The 19210-nt window shown below is 40.0% G+C and overlaps 1 protein-coding gene across 1 annotated transcript in view; it reads left to right on the top strand.

The window, feature by feature from the left end:
• The window catches only part of LOC140080959 (uncharacterized), a 42895-nt gene that overhangs the window by 15667 nt on the left and 8018 nt on the right, over window positions 1-19210 (top strand). Inside the window, exons 8-12 of the mRNA XM_072126210.1 lie at window positions 5909-5994; window positions 6293-6380; window positions 9687-9735; window positions 11039-11123; window positions 12397-12497. Of these exons, the coding sequence (XP_071982311.1) occupies window positions 5909-5994; window positions 6293-6380; window positions 9687-9735; window positions 11039-11123; window positions 12397-12497 (409 nt within the window). The remainder of the gene's footprint in view (window positions 1-5908; window positions 5995-6292; window positions 6381-9686; window positions 9736-11038; window positions 11124-12396; window positions 12498-19210) is intronic.

Here is a 19210-nt window from a genome sequence, read left to right as displayed (position 1 = left end):
ATGTGTGTAAGCAGATAGAAGTACATAGGGGGATGTGTGAACTGTGGTAACAATGGCTAACATACAAATAAAAATATTTGTGTGCAGGAGGCCTAAGGGGTACTTAATACAGTACTAATATAGATCATGGTGGGCAACCCTATTTTCCTTGTACAGTGGATATGGAAAGTATTCAGACCCCTTTAAATGTTTTACTCCTACTTTCATTGCAGTCACTTGGTAACATATTTATCCTTATTAACCCGTGAATGCAATAAGATGTCCATGTAAGTCGGAACATTTGGTGCATTGCAACATTCTGACATGCATGTATGTCTCAGTAATCACACGGGCTCAGAAGAACCGGGCTCCTGCACTAACATCTACAATTGTGATATTTGCGATCCTGGCTATTTAACTGGTTAAGGACCGGGCCCTTTCCTGTTTTTTCATGCCCATTTTTTACTCCCCACCTTCAAAAATCTATACCGTAACTTTTTTATTTTTACACGTAAAGAGCTGTGTGATGGCTTGTTTTCTGCGTAACAAATTGCACTTCATAGTGATGGTATTAAATATTCCATGCCATGTACTCAGAAGCGGGAAAAAAATTCCAAATGCAGTGAAAATGGTGAAAAAACGCATTTGCGCCATTTTCTTGTGGGCTTGGATATTACGTCTTTCACTGAGCGCCCCAAATGACATGTTTACTTTATTCTTTGGGTCGGTACGATTAAGGGGTTTACCAAATTTGTATAGGTTTTATAATGTTTCATACATACAAAAAATAGTTCTTTTGATTTTGCCAACTTCTGGCGCTAATAACTTTTTTATACTTTGGTGTACGGAGCTGTGGGTGGTGTCATTTTTTGCAAAATTTGATCATATTTTCAATTATATCATTTTTAGGACTGTACGTCCTTTTGATCACTTTTTATAGATTTTTTTATATTTTTTAAAATGGCAAAAAAGTGCCATTTTCGACTTTGGGCGCTATTTTCCGTTACGGGGTTAAAAGCATTGAAAAACCGTTATCATATTTTGATAGATCAGGCATTTTCGGACGCGTCGATACCTAATGTGTTTATGATTTATGATACTGTTTATTTATATTTATGTCAGTTCTAGGGAAAGGGGGGTGATTTGAAATTCTAGGTTTTTTTATTATAAATTTTTTTTAACTTTCTTTTATTTTTCTTTTTACTATTTTTCAGACTCCCTAGGGTAATTTAACCCTAGGTTGTCTGATCGATCCTATCATATACTGCCATACTACAGTATACTACAGTGGGGATTTTCCTCCTCATTCTTTACAATGTGCTATCAGCACAATGTAATGAACGGGTTAAAACGAAATAGCCTCGGGTCTTCGGAAGACCCGAGGCTACCATGGAGATGGATCGCCGCTCCCCGATGATGCCACGGGAGCGGCGATCCCAGGTAAGATGGTGGCGCCCATGCGCCGCTATCTTTTTGAGGCTGCCAGCAGCTTTGCCGGCAGTCATCGCTGTGGTAACTCCCGCGATCAGTGCTAGCACCGATCGCAGGTGTTACCGGTAAGCCTTTGCTGCATTATGCTCAGACCATGAGCCCTCTCCATGCAGCGCGACCCAACCGCCGCCGTGAATACACGGCTGGCAGTCGCGAACCGGTTAAACCTGTTGACGCTATAGACTTATAGTCCACTATGGAGCAGTACCAGGTACTCACCTTGCAGGTCGGCATCCTCCATGCAAGGCATGGGGGCACCAACCACTTCCATGGCAGCCTTGAGGTCCTATAAAGGACCCCAGGGCTGTCAGCAGGAAATGCCTTTTCGATTGTGCTTTCAGCAAAATGTAACAGTGCTCCTGTCAGCCTATGCAGAATGTATAGGCTAACTATATAATATGCTGCAATAAATTAGTATTGCAGTACTGTATATTAAATTGATCAACTTATCATTTGTTCATGGCCCACACTGGGAAAAAAGTTTAAAAAAGGTTTAAAAAAGAAGTCCAAATTAAAAAAAATTAATAAAGATCCCCTATTGCCCCATCACTTATAAAAATCTAATTTCACAATAAAATAGTGATGGAAAAGTAACATTTACCCCAACATGATACCAATAAATAGTACAGCTTGCCCCACAAAAAAACAAGCCCTAAAACATCTCTGCATACGAAACAATAAAAATGTTATGCCTTTGTAACAGGAGAACATTGTTCCTAAATGGACACTGTGCTCTATGATTATATATTACATCAAGGGTAAATGGATACAGTATATCCTGTCAGCATTCACAGATATTCTGTAGTGAGATGTCAGTGTGTACAGAGGCCAATTGGTCATTAACACCTATGGGACCTATTTTGGCCTTTAGGACACAGCCCCATTTTTCAAATCTGGCCTGTGTCACTCTAAGTGGTTATAGTTTTGGAACACTATGAGATATCCAGAGGATTTTGAGATTTGAGATTAGTTTAAAAATTTGGATAATATATTTTGTGTTTAGTTATGAAAAAAACAAATTTGGCAAAAAATTGGAAAAATTCTTTATTTCCAATGTTCTAAATTCTCTACTTTTGATGCAGATAGTCATAGCACCCAAATAAATTCATAACTTTCCCAAATGTCTGCTTTATGTTGCCATGTTTTTTTAAGATTCCACATATTTTACTAGAATGTTATGAGGCTCAGAATTTAGGTATCATTTTTCACATTTTTTGTAAAATCACCAAAACCTGTATTTAGATGGACCAGCTCAACTTCTAATTGACTGTGAGAGGCCTAAATAATAGTGAGACTCGTAAATTACCCCATTATGGAAACTACACCCCTCAACGTATGAAAAACCACTTTTAAAAAGTTTGTTAACCCTTTAGGTGTTTTATAGGGGTTAAAACAAAATGGAGGTGCAGTCCACAAATTGTAATATTTTTTCACAATACACACATTTTGGGTGGAAAATTAAACATTTGCAATGAATTAAATGAAAAAACTCTCCACAAAGTTTGATACCCAATTTCTCTCGAGTACACCGATACTCTATATGTGGTGGTAACCTGCTGTATGGGTACACGGTCGGGCATAGATCTGCATTGTCAAATTGTACAGGCTATAATATTTTTCTTTTTTTAATGTGGATTTATAGGGGCTTTTTTGTTTTGCCACATGAGATGCACTTTTCTGGTACGTACCGTATTTTTCAGACTATAAGGCGCACAAAAAATCCTTTGATTTTCTCATAAATCAAAGATGTATCTTATAGTCCAGTGCGCCTTATATATGAACTGTATATAGACAACAGCTGCCTTGAACTATGCACATGTCTGCCACCTGTTGGTCATTCATCCTTATAATCAGGTGCGCCTTATAATCCAGTGCACCTTATATATGAACCTAGACCTATATGAACAGGCATTTATTGATGGTGTGCCTTAGACTCTGGTGCACCTTATAGTCTGAAAAATACTGTAATTTTGGGGCATCTATAGCTAATTGGTGAGATTTTATTAACTCCTTGTTGGTGGAGGAAATGAAAATCATCTATTTTTTTGTGGGGTTTTTTGGCCGTTAACCATACAATAAAAATAGTATATTATTTTATTCCATGGGTCACCACAATTAAGAAAATACCTCAATGATATAGAGTTTTTATTTTTTTCCCATTTTTACTGAATACTTTTCATATGCATAACTTTTTTATTTTCCGGCTGACAAATCTGGTTAGGGGCTTCTTTTTTGCGAGAAGAGTTGTTCTTTTTAGTAGGCTTATTTTAGAGTGCAGAACATTTATTTATCACTTTTTAGAGCATTTTTTTTAGAAAGGTATTACCGTATATTCCAGCGTATAAGACGACCTGGTGTATAAGACGACCCCCCTACTTTCCTGTTTAAAATATAGAGTTTAAGATATATTCGCTGTACAGGCAGTCCCCGGGTTACATACAAGATAGGGTCCGGAGGTTTGTTCTTAAGTTGAATTTGTATGTAAGTCAAAACTGTATATTTTATAATTGTCGATCCAGGCTAAAAAAATTTTGGCCCCAGTGACAATCGGATTTTAAAAATTTTTTGCTGTAATGGGACCAAGGATTATCAATAAAGCTTCATTACAGACAATTTATAGCTGATTATTGCAATCTGGGACTATAGTAAAGCATTCAGAGAGCTTCACCAGAGGTCATAGGGGTCTGTCTGTAACTATGGGTTGTCTGTAAGTCGGGTGTCCTTAAGTAGGGGACCGCCTGTATAAGACTACCCCTTTTTTTATATTTTTCAAAATGGCAAAAAAGTGCCATTTTCGACTTTGGGCGCTATTTTCCGTTACGGGGTTAAACACATTGAAAAACCGTTATCATATTTTGATAGATCGGGCATTTTCGGACGCGTCGATACCTAATGTGTTTATGATTTTTACTGTTTATTTATATTTATGTCAGTTCTAGGGAAAGGGGGGTGATTTCAAATTTTAGGTTTTTTTATTATTATTTTTTTTTAACTTTTTTTTTATTTTTATTTATACTATTTTTCAGACTCCCTAGGGTACTTTAACCCTAGGTTGTCTGATCGATCCTACCATAGACTGCCATTCTACAGTATGGCAGTATATGGGGATTTTCCTCATTCATTACAATGTGCTATCAGCATATTGTAATGAAGGGGTTAAAACGAAATAGCCTCGGGTCTTCTGAAGACCCGAGGCTACCATGGAGACGGATCGCCGCCCCCGATGACGTCACGGGGAGCGGCGATCCCAGGTAAGATGGCAGCGCCCATGCGCCGCTATCTCTTTGAGGCTAGCACCAATCGCGGGTGTTACCGGTAAGCCTTTGCTGCAATATGCAGCAAAGACTTAACGGCTATGGAGAGGGCTCGGCCCGTGATTACCGGCGTATAAGACGACCCCAGAGAAGACAGAAGATTTTTCTGTCTTCAAAAGTCGTCTTATACGCCGGAATATACGGTAATTAAAGATAATCTTTTTTCGGAATGTTTTTTGCATTTTTTTTCTTCCAGCGTTTACCGTGCGTGTCCAGTAACGATTCTGTTTTATTGTTATGGACGCGGCAATACCAAATATGTGTGGGGAGGGGTTGTGTTTTTTATACTTTATTAAGTGTTTTTATGGGAAAGTGACATTTTAGGGGCTTATATTTTTTATGTATTTATTTTTTATTTATTCTAATGTGTAAACTTTAGTGTTTTCACATTGTTTTACTTTTCCATACTTGAACTTGAACCAGCGATGCTTGCCTGCGGCATGTAAGAGGTTAACACGCCAGCTTTGATCGCGAGTGTTAGCGCACCGTGTCAGCGTGATATACAGCTGACAGCTGCTGCTTCTGGTGCCAGCTCCGTTCGTGAGCCGGTGCCAGAAGCAGGAAGTTATAGCACGTCCCAGCGCGCTAAATATCTAGCCGTAGGGACATACTATAACGTGGAGGTATTAACTGTTAAAGTGCCATCAGCTGCACCCGAAATTCTCACTTTAAACGCAAATATCTCTGGTTCCCTGACACCTAGAAACACAATTTTAGATTCATTTGAAAGAAGAGATTCTCCTATTTTAGGTGGCCCTGGGCCCTGACTGCAATTAATGGTCCTGCATCCACAGACATCACTAACTAGATCTTCTGAAGTCGGATGCATGATGTCAATCACAGAGGAGGAGGCGTTCAGATCTCCCCACCTTGACTTCAGTGTTAAACTATCCGCCTCCTTGACTTTATACAACCAATTTATATCTCACTTCAAAGTTGATTTTCTAGATGATGCCATCATACTGGACCATGAAAGAAACAAGTATTACACTGTTTGACAATATACTGTTTATTAGGCCACGACCAATCATAATCTTTTCTTAGTTTTGTTTGTTTTGAAATGTGTACATTAGCTTTAAGAGTCACTTTCTCCTAATATTTAACAACCCACTTCTCTTTTTTAGCAAAGATGAAATGGAAGATGCCGCTCTATTTTGGCATTCCCCCAGCATGCAGATATAAGCACACATCTTTTGTTCTGCAAAGCCATGTAAGTACTCTTCAATTGGCTCACGTGTTATAAAGTCCGTATACTATATTTTGCTGCCATCGATAGTTTGCCTGTGCTGAATACTAATTTCTTTGCCAGGCGGGTTGTTATTGTTAATTTCAGTGCACTGTAGAGGGGTTACATGAGAATAGATAGCATTTCATCTCAGCTGCAAACATGGCACATAGCTTGTGGACATGAGGAGGTTTTTCCACATCCAACAGAATATGATTTTATGTGAACATATCTTGATTACAATAGTATTTTTCTTATATGTCTTTTCCCCTCAATATTAAAGCTTTTTGTATTTGGTGGAAGAAATGAAGAAAAAGATTTCAATGATGTAATGGCAATGAAACTCATAAACCCATCTGACAGACAACCCAGTAAGTAACAGTGCCAACACTTGGCTAGGCATTTCATTCTATCCCTTTCCCTCCAATCATATACCTAAATTATATACTCATAAACCTTTTTATCACTGCACAAGAACTGTGAAAGGACCACTACTACTAAAGCAAAGAACATATGGGTCAATTGGAAAGTTATGACTTATACTAAACACATTGTTATCACATTCTATAGAGAGACTACCACTATAAAACATCTAACAATAATTAAAATAATTGACCTGATCAGTGTAGATGGTCTGTTCCTGTGGGCACCCGGCTCTTTCCGACACCCCTGGTGGCGGTGGGTGCCGGGGTAATTATTTTGGGGTTGGTGCTAGCATCTTCAGGCTAGCACTAAGCCCCAGCCTTAGTAATGGTTGCCTTCTATAAGATGTTGAATATTACTAAGTCTTCATGGTGGTAAAAAATAAATTAAAAAAAAATGTAAAAAAAATTTAATTGAAATAGAAACTCCCCTAGACCCCTGATTGAACATTTTGTTAAATGTAGTAAAAAAAAACTCTTGGTGAAAAATAATCCAAAGGGTCCCGAAACCTGTGTATAGTAAAAATTTTTGATCCACCATTGAAAGGTAGCACCGTTCACATGTAAAACACTGGGTGCTCATTAGTGATCACATGTGTTTCAATGGAAGCACAAAACAGATCAGAATGAGCCTTCTCCCGTTATGTTCATTTCAAGAGATCTTAAAGGGGTTGTCCAGTCATAGCAAGTTAGGCCCTAACCACAGGATAGGGCCTAACTTGCTGATCAAGGGCGGTCTCAATGGTGGGACCCCCATGGATCACTGTGATAGAAGTGTGTGGCACTTAGCATTAGGTGCAACTGGCTGCTCCTGTCATCTTGGGTCCAAGATAAGTCGCCCCTGATTCCCTGCATCCCTGCTTCATTGAAGGTGCATTCCTGCCACAGGCACCTTCAGTGGAATTGAATTAACCAGTTCTACTTTTGTTAACCCTTAGAGTACCAGGAAGTGTGAATTGGCACAGTGCGTGGGAGGGAAGAGTGATACCGCCCATCATAGTGTGCAGGACTGCAGTCAGGCCATTATAGCATGCAGCTCTGGAGTTGGGCTGCAGCGCCACCGACCCAGCAGCACTGCTTGAACCCAGTGATGCTGCCGCACTCACTATAGTGGAGTAGCCAGGTGAATCATGATTCACCTGTGTAACGCTTCCTTAAAGAGGACCTTTTACCAGATTTTGACCCCCCCCCCGACTAACAAGGGTTACAAGTCCTCCCCATATCACCATAAATTAGCTGCCAGTGGGGCACTGTAGCTTAATTACAGACGTTTTTCTGATTAACTTTTCTGACTCATTATTGAAAGTCTGAGAGAGTAGAAGAGTCAAAGATACCAGTGAGCCATGCCCCATTAATCTGACTGACATTTCTGTGTCTCCAACCATTAGAGAATGGACCTTGCACAACCCAAATATGTATTAATTAAGCAAAATGCCGACACACCAATAAGAATGCATGAATTACCAAAAAGAAAAAGAAAAGTGTGTCACCAGGCAGATATGATACAAAGTGAAAAAATCTTTATCGTTTTGAGCATATCATATCACAAACAGGGAAAACTGTGTAAAAATCAATTAAAACTGTACCAAGTACATAGATAGAAAACATGGTCAGCCATACAGGTAAGTATGGACCAACCACACCCCCTCTCATAAAAAGCAATGTCCAAACCACTCCTAGAATCAAATGTTAGTGCCTGACTGAGTAACCAATAAAGTGCAAAACAATAGGGAAATTACACAGGTCTATGTAAACAAATACTCATCCGAAAGATTTCCTTTTAGGTATAAAGGTACAAGACATAAAGTGCTTTGATATACGTTACACAGCAAATCAGCCTGTGATACTCCAGTGAGTGTGGTAGTAGTTCGTCAGTCAACAGAATGGTGGAGTGGTTGTGGAGGGGGTGGAGGGCCCCCCACGTGGTCCATCTCCTGATGGAGACTTCCTGTGTCTCTTAAAATCTCTGCTCTGCCTCCTTGTACTGCCTCCTTGTACTGCTAATATTCAGTTACAGACATATAAACTTCTATGTACAGATGAGAAATATTGTGTCAATTTTTTTGCCTTGTGTTACATTCATGACATGGGACCAGTGACATCATCACAGGTCCTTCAGCCTTCTAAGAATAGCAAACTGTACACCATGTATGTGATTCTAAGAGAACATGAACTGTGACCAGCAAGGAGGTATAAGACATGGGGAGAATTAGAAGGGAGGGGACTGCCAAGCAGGACACATCCCCATTTGATGCCAGGTAATATAAGATATAAGGTGATTTATGTGGATGTAAGCAAAACAACTTTTAGTCAGTTAGTCAGTTAATGTAGCTCTATTGAAGTATGTCACTGGCTGTATATGTGCAAATGTGGTGACAGGTTCCTTTTAAGGGCTCAGATATCTGCCGCCTGAGGCGAGATGAGAATGGCAGATACGGCCCTGAAGGCATGGCTAATGTGCCAGAATTTGGGGAACAGATTTTCAGCATAAACTAAGCCAACTAACAGGGGGTGCAAAGTACAACCAGACAATCTTAGAGAATCCCAGATTTAACATCCAGCATAACACACTGGGATATATGTGATGCAGCATAAGACTGTCTTGTCTTACTCTGCACTCTCTTACAACATTTTTGATATATCTGTCCCAATGTATTTGACCTTCTGCTATGCAACAGGCTGAGGTCAGGTTATATCACTTGTAGATCATCCACAGTGCCTGGATTGAATGAAGCTGGCACTTAGGAAATGTAGGAAATGACTGAAATCACAGTATTGTGATGCAGAAATCTCTGTATGAGGTGGATACAGACTACATGTAACATGGGTTAAGAACTACTCATAGTGATATTCTCTTTACATGTGGAAGAAACACCGTTGGCACCCCTAAGATATATGGACAAATTGCAACTATACCCGCTGTACCGTCCACACACACTCAAAGCTACACCTATATCCCGCAGCACTGTCACTGCCGTTGTCATATCCCTAATTCATAGCTACATAGTGAGAAAAGGGAGAGAGAAGCCTTAATAAACCACTTCTGTCCTCTCCCTGGGGTTTCTGACTGTGTCTGATAGCTAGAAACCTGACCTATTCTTACAAGTTTGCAGGAATAGTCATATTAATAATAATAATCTTTACCACAGCACCTTTACCAACTACCACCAATATGGCAGTGGGCAGCTGGAAATAGGTTAAATGTGAATACTATACATAGTTTCTTACAATGTTGACATTTTTGATCCTTTGCAGTAATGAAAGACATTCTGTTGGAATGTGGGATTCAAGGCATAAGTAATGGGTAGGTACAACTGTATTACTCTGTATTTCTATATTGTTGCCTATTTTTGATTTGATTCTTTAAACCAGATAACACAATCTATCACTTTTTATAATAATTTTTTTCTTTTATTTTCTGTACATGATTATGAGTGGTTACTTTCTTGCCCAGGCTTTAGTAACAACATTTAGTGATATATGTACATAAAGTATAAATGTGCATCACCTTTGGTTAGTAGTGAAGGTGTTTTATATAGAGTTGTTTTCTTCTGTTGAGGTAAATGAGGTAACTGCTGCACACAATTCCACTACAGATTTAGTGTCAGAGTATTATTAGGTCTACTGCCTAGAGAGGGAATTGCAGGTTACATATATACCCGAGTATAAACCGACCCGAGTATAAGCCGACCTGAGTATAAGCCGATACCCCTAATTTTAACACAAAAAACTGGAAAACCAATTGACTATTGACTAAGTATTAGCCAAGGGTGAGAAATGCTTTGGCCACAGCCCCTGTAGTATATAGCCTGACATCCCCCTGTAGTATATAGCCTGCTAGCCCCCTGTATTATATGGCCTGCCAGCCCCTGTAGTAGATAGCCAGCCCCCTGTAGTAGATAGCCACCCAGTCCCCTGTAGTAGATAGCCTCCCAGCCCCCTGTAGTAGAAAGCCTGCCTTCCCCCCTGTAGTAGATAGCCTGCCTGTAAAAAAATACTCAGTACTCACCATTCCAATGACACATGTGCGCGGCAGGTCCGCGGTCAGCACCTCTTCTTTCTTCAGGCTGGAACCAAATCCGCGACGTCTCTGTGCGTTCGGCTTGGCCGGCGCACAACTATGATGTCAGCCGCTGCTGACATCACAGAGTGCATCGGCCGGGCCTTATGCACAAAGCCGTCGCAGACTTGGCACCAACTTGAAGAAGGAAGAGGCGCAGCCCTGCCGTGCACATGAAGATAGAAGATGAGCTGCCCAGGCTGTCGGAATGGTGAGTACCGAGTTTTTTTGTTTTTTTTTAAATACCTGAGTATAAGCCGAGTGGAGAATTTTCAGCACAAAAATTGTGCTGAATTGTGCTGAAAAACTTAGCTTATACTCGAGTATATACGGTACTGAAAATCCTAAAAATAAAATATAAAAAAATATTTCATGAACACTTTATTAAAAAATAAGCCATATTTGGTGATACCTTCCATTTAATAGTGTTGTCATTAGTCTCTATTATAGAGAATAGAAAACATGCTGATACAACAGGAAACTGCCTCAACTTTACAGAGTCAGTTGAGTCTATTGCCTTTGTCTTGTTCTTTTTGATGCCTTTCAGATATACCCCAACCAAAATCCCGAAAGTGAAATACCATCTTAGTGAACTGGAGCCTCCAAAAACCTATTCTACACATGTCTTTTCTGTAAGTCCAAATAAACTATAAAGTTACTTGTCATCATTTTCTATCACCTTTAAAATGCTACGCAACTGACACTATAGCCAAGTGACTATTTCTCCTACTCAGAAGAGGCATAACGAAGATGTGCCACAGAAGCATGTATGAAATAATGGCAAATCACCACAAAATGCAGAAAATACTGCAGAAATAGATTTTATTTACTTCCTTATTAATTTAGACATTTGAGGTATTTCTCTGAATTTGGAGTGCTAATGATACCTAGGCCTTTTTTACATGAACTTATGCAAATGGCTGTATGCTACTTCGTTTTCATATGGGTAGCATTAGTTTTAGTGGGCAATACGGCCATCCATTTATATGGCCATATTGTCCACTTTAACGTACCATAGCGTGAGCAAAATGTAAAAAATTCATGTCTTTATTTCTGCTGTATCTCTGCCCATAGTAGCCTATGGAAATATATATGTTTTGCATACCTGCTGCAAACGGTTGTGCACTGAATTCTGCCGTTTACATGTGCATTATGCAAGGAGACCAAAACTAGTGGGAGGTGCATTCGGTCAGCTAGCCAATAGTCAGCCATCCATCAGCCAGCCATCATTTGCCAGCTCAATGTATTTTATACGGATATGGTACAGATACATTGACATAACATCACATACAGCTCTGGAAAAAATTAAGAGACCACTCAACAGGAAGATGGAGAGTCACAAGCCATCAAAAAGCGAACTGCTTACATTTTTGCGCCAGGAGTGGCTTAAGTCACCCAAAAGCAGTGTGAAAGAGTGGTGTAAAGCATGCCAAGATGCATGAAAGCTGTGATTAAAAATCATGGTTATTCCACCAAATATTCATTTCTGAACTCTTCCTGAGTTAAAACATTAGTATTGTTATTTCTGAACCAATGTGAACTTGTTTTCTTTGCATTATTTGAGGTCTGACCACACTGCTTAGTTTTTATTATTTTGACAATTTCGCATTTGCTGCAAATATATTTTTAGCTTGCAATTAAATAAATAACATTTTTAGCTTGCAATTTTGTAGTTTATATAATAAAAGAAGAATGTACATTTTTACACAAAAATATACCAAGAGAAGAGAAAAAACAGAGAAACTGAAAAATTTTCTGTGGTCTCTTAATTTTTTTTCCAGAACTATGTATACAGATTCAAACGGCCCAGAAATACAGGACTGTAGAAATTATACAACTTTGTGAAAGGGGCCTTATTCAGTATTTCGGTTATATTTTCATGCCATATTTATTTCTTTTGCCCAGGATGTGAAAGAAAGTAACTTTATGTCTCTTCGAAGTGAAGCCATAGAAAAAATAAAATCAGCCTTTATCTTGTTAGATGCTGAATTTGAGAAATTTGATCTGTAAGTATTGCTGTGCTGTTCTGCAATGAAATACATGGTAGTACTTTACATAAAGGGGCACATTTACTTACCGGTACTGTCCCGATCCCTGATCCCGACGGTCCAACAAAGATGAAGTCCGGCGTGATTCACCAACATCGTGAGCCCGAGATGCTGAATCTGTCTCTTCCCCAATGAGGTCTGCCGGAGTTCACCTTCTTCTTGCCGATGTATGTGAGTGCATAGCTTGCGACACAATTTGCGATGTTAAATCCCGCACGTTGTCCGAATCCATTGGATTGTCCGATGACCCTCCCCCCGATTTGTTTTGCGTGAAAGCCGGTGCCGATGCGCCAAAATCCAATCGTGTGCGCTAAAAACCCCTGTTAAATGCAACGCAAAACGGAAATCGTCGGGAAACCCGATGAAAATGTGGTCTGCAAACCCTTAGTAAATGAGCCCCAATGAGTTTTACTGTATAGTGTAAGAATAATAGTGACCAGCATAAGACAACATTTTTATAAACTTTGTTATATGTAATATTTGTAATCTTTTGAAGTAGAAAGACTATATTATTACTTATGATAATCATTTCAGCTGCTAAAAACCCTCTTTCTTCAAGAAAGTAGAAAGTTCAGTTGACTCGTAACATAAAATTAATTGCAGACAGTGTTGTAGCCCTGGAGACCTGTGTAACCATACCTTTATGTGTGTTGTCAGTAGCAGCAGGACTGTGAAAAATGGAGTTATATTCCAGCTGGACTTGGAGCATTCAGGGAATATCCTCAAACTGCTGTGTTTTTTGACCTTTGCATTAACTACCCAGCCCTACCAGATCTGTAATGTCATACCACAGGCCTGCTTCTGCCGTGACTAAGAACAGAAGGGGACAGGCTGTACACCACATGAGAGGATAGGTCTCCAAGTCCAGCTGTAATACTGGAATGCATTTTTCCCAGTCCTACTGCTGTGACTACCAATATAAACAAAAGAGTGGTTATCTCTAAGGCTGGGAACTAACTCTGTCTGCAGCTTTGTATGGTAGCTCTACTGTGCTAGTAGACTACCATTATTGGAAAACCTCATTTTAAAGATGCAGGTCTCCAAGATGACACACTGTTGCTTGCAGTCTGTAGTAAAATTGTGGCATCAACTTGACAACCATTTTCTCGTAAGCATATTTATGAGGTAAAGTATGACTGGAGTTTTGACTGCAAATATTTCCTCAGAGTCATGTATGAGTGCACCTTGTTTCATACAGGCTCCTAGGAATAGAGGTCATAGTAGCAACCAAACTAGATTTTCTTCTGCTGCACCTCTGCAGGCTATCATTGTATTAGAGTCTGAGCCATTTTGAGAATCCTCTGGCACTTTAACACATGGACAGGGCTTTATTTACTACTTTGGGACAAGGAACGTGTCTGACGCTGTCTGTTATTATGATGGTCCTGGAGTCCCAGTGGTCAAACCTATGGCAGACACCTATCCCCTGTGATAAGGCAAAAGTATGCTTTCTAGAAAAAAAACCCTTTAATGTCTTTCATCAAAGAAAAGGTTGTGCCTATAGAAAAACATTAAAGTTATCCAAGAGAATGCAATATGTTTTCATATTCTCAGGTTAAAAGGAGACTGATCTAAGCTGCAACAACCAATTCCACCAACTAATAGGAGGTGCAAAGTTATACTATGCCAGATTTATCATCCAGCCTCAGACAAAGTGATAAATCTGGTGCAGTACAGTCCCTCGAACTTGGAGCTAAATTTTGAGACACTTTTGTGAAATCTGCTCCATTGTGCTTTTGCCTCTTTTGCAAGTTTTACAAAGCATGTGACTGCAATAGTAAATATATCACATTCTCAGCTTTAATAAGTTAGATATTGCTATAATTTTTAGTTGATTCCAAGTCTATTTGTCTAATACAGTGATACCTCGGTTCTCGAACGCCTTGACTTTCGACCAAATCGGTATTCGAACAGGAAGTTCGAGAAAATTTTGTCTTGGACTCCGAACAAATATTTGGAACTCGAACAGCCGAACGTCCGAGATTAGCCGAGTTGAGCCGAATGGCGTTCATTCGGCCCAGCGCCTTGCCTGCGTCATCATTGTGAGTTAGTGAGAGAGAGAGTCGCTTTGTGGAGAGAGTCACGCAAGTGTGTACTGTAAATTACTGTACTGTACTGTACACTGAATTTAACCCTTAGACATGGGTCCAAAGAAAGCCAGAAGTGGTAATGCAGACAAAGGTAAGCGGAAAGTTGTGAGAACAACGATTGAACTCAAGAAAGAAATCATTGGCAAATATGAACAGGGCACACGTGTGTCGGATCTGTCTGCAGAGTATGGCATGCCAAAATCAACCATCTCTACCTTCCTTAAGAATAAAGATGTTATAAAGGCTGCCAGTGTTGCCAAAGGTGTTACACTGTTAACTAAGCAAAGGCCTCAGATAATGGAGGAAATGGAGAAGCTGCTCCTTATTTTCATTAAAGAAAAAGAGTTAGCAGGTGACAGCATCAATGAGGTCGTTATTTGTGAGAAAGCACTCCAAATATTTAGTGACCTGAACACAGAAACACCTGGTACAAGTGGTGAATGTGCTTTCACGTTTAAAGCCAGCAGAGGTTGGTTTGAGAATTTCAGACATAGAAGTGGCATACATCGCGTCACTAGGCATGGGGAGGCAGCTAGTGCAAACCAGGAGGCTGCTAATAGCTTCATAAAAGAATTTAGTGACTATGTCAAGGCAGAAGGGTTTGTTCCTGAGCAGGTCTTCAACTGCGATGAGACCGGATTATTCTGGAAAAAAATGCCAGCCAACACCTACATAACCAAAGAGGAAAAAGCACTACCAGGGCACAAGCCTATGAAAGATAGGCTTACTCTTTTGTTTTGTGCAAATGCAAGTGGTGATTGCAAGGTAAAACCCTTGCTTGTCTATCATTCTGACAATCCCCGGCCATTCAAAAGGCACAATGTCATGAAGAGTAAATTGGCTGTGATGTGGCGGTCTAACACCAAAGCTTGGGTTACCCGACAATTCTTTACAGAGTGGGTGCGTGAAGTTTTTGCACCTCGAGTGAAGGAATACCTGACAGAAAAAAATTTGCCATTAAAATGTCTATTAGTGATGGACAATGCTCCTGCTCACCCCCCAGCTTTAGAAGAAGATCTAGTTGATGACTATAGCTTCATAAAAGTAAAATTCTTACCCCCCAATACAACCCCTATTCTGCAACCCATGGACCAACAGGTCATATCCAATTTTAAGAAATTGTACACAAAGGCCCTCTTCCGGAAGTGCTTTGAAGTGACAAATGACACACAGTTAACTCTGAGGGAATTTTGGAAACAACACTTCAACATCCTGAATTGTGTAAACTTGATTGACACTGCTTGGAGTAATGTCACTCATCGCACATTGTATGCTGCATGGCGAAAACTTTGGCCCGAAAGGGACAGTGAGCCTTTAGAACCTGAGTCAGCTCCTGTTGTTGATGAAGATGTTGCTGTGGTTGATGATATTGTGGCCATAGGAAAGACCATGGGCCTTGACATTCAACAAGATGACATCACCGAACTTGTGGAAGGTCACGCTGCTGAGTTAACCACCGAGGAACTAATGCACCTACAACAACAGCAGCAGAAGGATATGGTTGAAGACATTTCTTCTGAAGAAGAGGAGAGAGTGGAGGATATTTCTAGTGGCCTTATTCATGAAATGTGTGCTAAATGGGCAGAAATCGCCAATTTTGTTGAACAACATCACCCTGATAAAGTGGTAGCAAATAGAGCAGTTAACATTTTTAATGACAATGTTATGTCCACTTTCCGCAAAATTTTGCAAAGCCGAAAAAAACAGCAAACCATTGACAAATTCTTCCGTAAAGAAATTAGACAAGCAACTGCAGAGCAAGATTCTGATTCTCCTCAGCAAAAGACACCGAGAACAGAAACACCCGAAGAGCAGTTACCCTCTGTTGTTATTGAAGAGGACTTCCTATCAGAACAATAACCATCCCCCTTCCCTCCTCCCTCCACATTCATTCCCTCCTGCCATAAAGGTTGGTACAGGTACAGTAAATGAAACACAATTTACTGTACTGTACAGTACATTTAATTTTTTTTGTTTTAATAAATACACTTTTCTTTCTTATTTCTTGTTGAGACTCATGTTTTTCTACATATTATATACAAATTAGGCCAGTAAATAGGCATTTTCTGGGGCTTGGAACGAATTAATCCAGTTTCCATTATTTCCTATGGGTTTTTTTGTTTCGGTTCTCGAACAATTTGGTTCTCAACCGACCTCCCGGAACGAATTATGTTCGAGAACCGAGGTATCACTGTAATACTGTTGGCAAGTAGATTATACATTTTTATTTTTGTGATCTAGCACCACCAGCTGGTCACAGATTGATATAAAAACTCTATACAGGCAGTCCCCGGGTTACATACAAGATAGGGTCTGGAGGTTTGTTCTTAAGTTGAATTTGTATGTAAGTCGAAACTGTATATTTTATAATGGAAGTTCTAGACAATTTTTTTTCTTTTGCCCCAGTGACAATTGGAGTTTCAAAATTTTTGGTGTAATTGGACCAAGAATTATCAATAAAGCTTCATTACAGACATCTTACAGCTGATCATTGCAGTCTGGGACTATAGTAAAGCATCCAGAGAGCTTCACCAGAGGTCACAGTGGGCAGAGGGGTCCGTCTGTAACTATGGGTTGTCTTTAAGTTGGGTGTCCTTAAGTAGGGGACCGCCTGTATAAGGTATTTCTGTCAGTATTTGTAAGTTAAAACCTGCAGTGGATGCTACAAATAAATAGATTAAAGTTTTTGTCTTACAAATACAGATGCAAGAATATATGAATCTAATTTAATTTGTCTTTTTTAGACTGGATATATTGCTGATTATGTTCAGCTCATATGTACATACAGTGGGTGAAATATGCATGGAGCATTTCACCAAATTTCTAAATAAATATACTTTTAAAGGTGTTAAACATGAAATTCTCACCAGATGTCGGTAACAACCAATCTAATCCACACTGGTAAAGAAATCAGACCATAGATGCCCATAAATTAAGTTATGTATAATAATGAGAAATCACACAAGGATAAAGAATAGAAGACACTTACTGAAATGTATTTACTACTTCATACAAAAGCTTTGGCTCTAGTTCCTTCTATAGTTCAGGTTCAGGTCCTGTGATTGGCTGGACTGTTCTAACAACTTTATTTTATTCCTCTGAAACCAATTGAGAGTTTCCATAGCTTCCATGGTAGATGGCAGCAGATTTTTATAAAGAATATCTTGGTACATTTGTCCATTGATTCCTCCTTCAATTACCATATGTACCCAAGTATAAGCTAAGCTTTTCAGCACAATTCTTGGGTTTCTGTGTAGGAGTGCAGGTTGAGATGGGACTACGCTCTCTTCCCACACACACACACACACAATGACGCTCGGGTATTGTCTCCTGATGACATCATAGTGTGTAAGCAGGCAGAGCATATGGACCTCTCTCTACCCGTAATGAACAGGAACTGCAAGATGGAGAAGGAGCTGCAGGGAGAGCAATACAGAGTTTAGTTTTTTTTTTTACAAAACAAAGGGCTGCTGCTGGGCATTTAATTATTGGGGGAGGCTGTGACCAATGCATTTTCCACTTTAGGCTTATACTCCAATCAATACATTTTCCCAGTTTTTGGGGGTACATAGTTTTCCCAGTTTTTATTGGCTTATATTTGCCAATGCCCCATGGGTAAACCACAACCTTACACCTAGATGTTCCCATCTACATACTTCTCTTTTGTTTTGGTGTTTTTGGCGGTGTTATGCAGTTCCTTTTGACATTCAAACATGGTGGAAGAGTTATCAGAAGTGTCTGAGAGCAGAAATTTCATTGTTTTTCCCCACAGCTGTTTTTATAATTAAAGCTGAGCTCTGATTGGTCACCATGGGCAACTAGAACAGTTATTCTCAGACCAGACAATATTCTCTCCATATTTCATAGGCTCTTCTAGATGTTGTTAAGCAAATAAAGACTCTTGAACATGCTGTTTGTTCAGCATAGGAGTCTTGCATAGTGAGAGTGTACACAGGTATAGAGGATGAGTGCTTACTGATTATTTACTTTGCAAAAATTTCACCTGCTGACTCCACAGGTGGTATCTCTCTGGACCTTGGCACTTGCACATCTTTTCAAATTTCTTTCTGAAATCTTGCGGGAAGCACCTGATTGTACCTGTTTTACCTGTTGTACCTGCACCCCATATATCGGGGCGCGGGCTGACCCCTGCTAGTGCGCTGGCGCAGCTTACCTCTTACCTGATTCTGGACCTCGAGCCATGCCCATGCATCCCCGTGTCCTAGGACATGGGCGCACCGGCTTCAGAAAATTTGTAGGGCCAGCGCATCATTAATTGGCACTGGCCCTTTCCCAGAATTCAATATATATCTGCCTCTCCCTGCACACCCTTACAGATCCTCGTGCCTTAGAGAAAGCTGTGTGCCATGGTCTGTGCTGATAGTGTGATTTCCCGTTGTGAACCCCGGTTCCGTTTCTGACTACAGTAGGATCCTGCCAAGTTGTCTGCAGTACTTAAGTGGTCGCATCCAGCGGGACAACGAGCTATCCAGAGATTCCTGGGCTTCACTAATTATTCACAGCAGTTTATCCCACATTTCTCCTCTCTGGTATGCCCCATTGTGGCGCTGACTAAGAAGA

Source organism: Engystomops pustulosus, chromosome 1 (genome assembly GCF_040894005.1).
Source record: "Engystomops pustulosus chromosome 1, aEngPut4.maternal, whole genome shotgun sequence".
Lineage (NCBI taxonomy): Eukaryota > Metazoa > Chordata > Amphibia > Anura > Leptodactylidae > Engystomops > Engystomops pustulosus.
The sequence above is the reverse complement of the archived record's forward strand: the minus strand, read 5'-3'. Positions and strand labels throughout refer to the sequence as shown.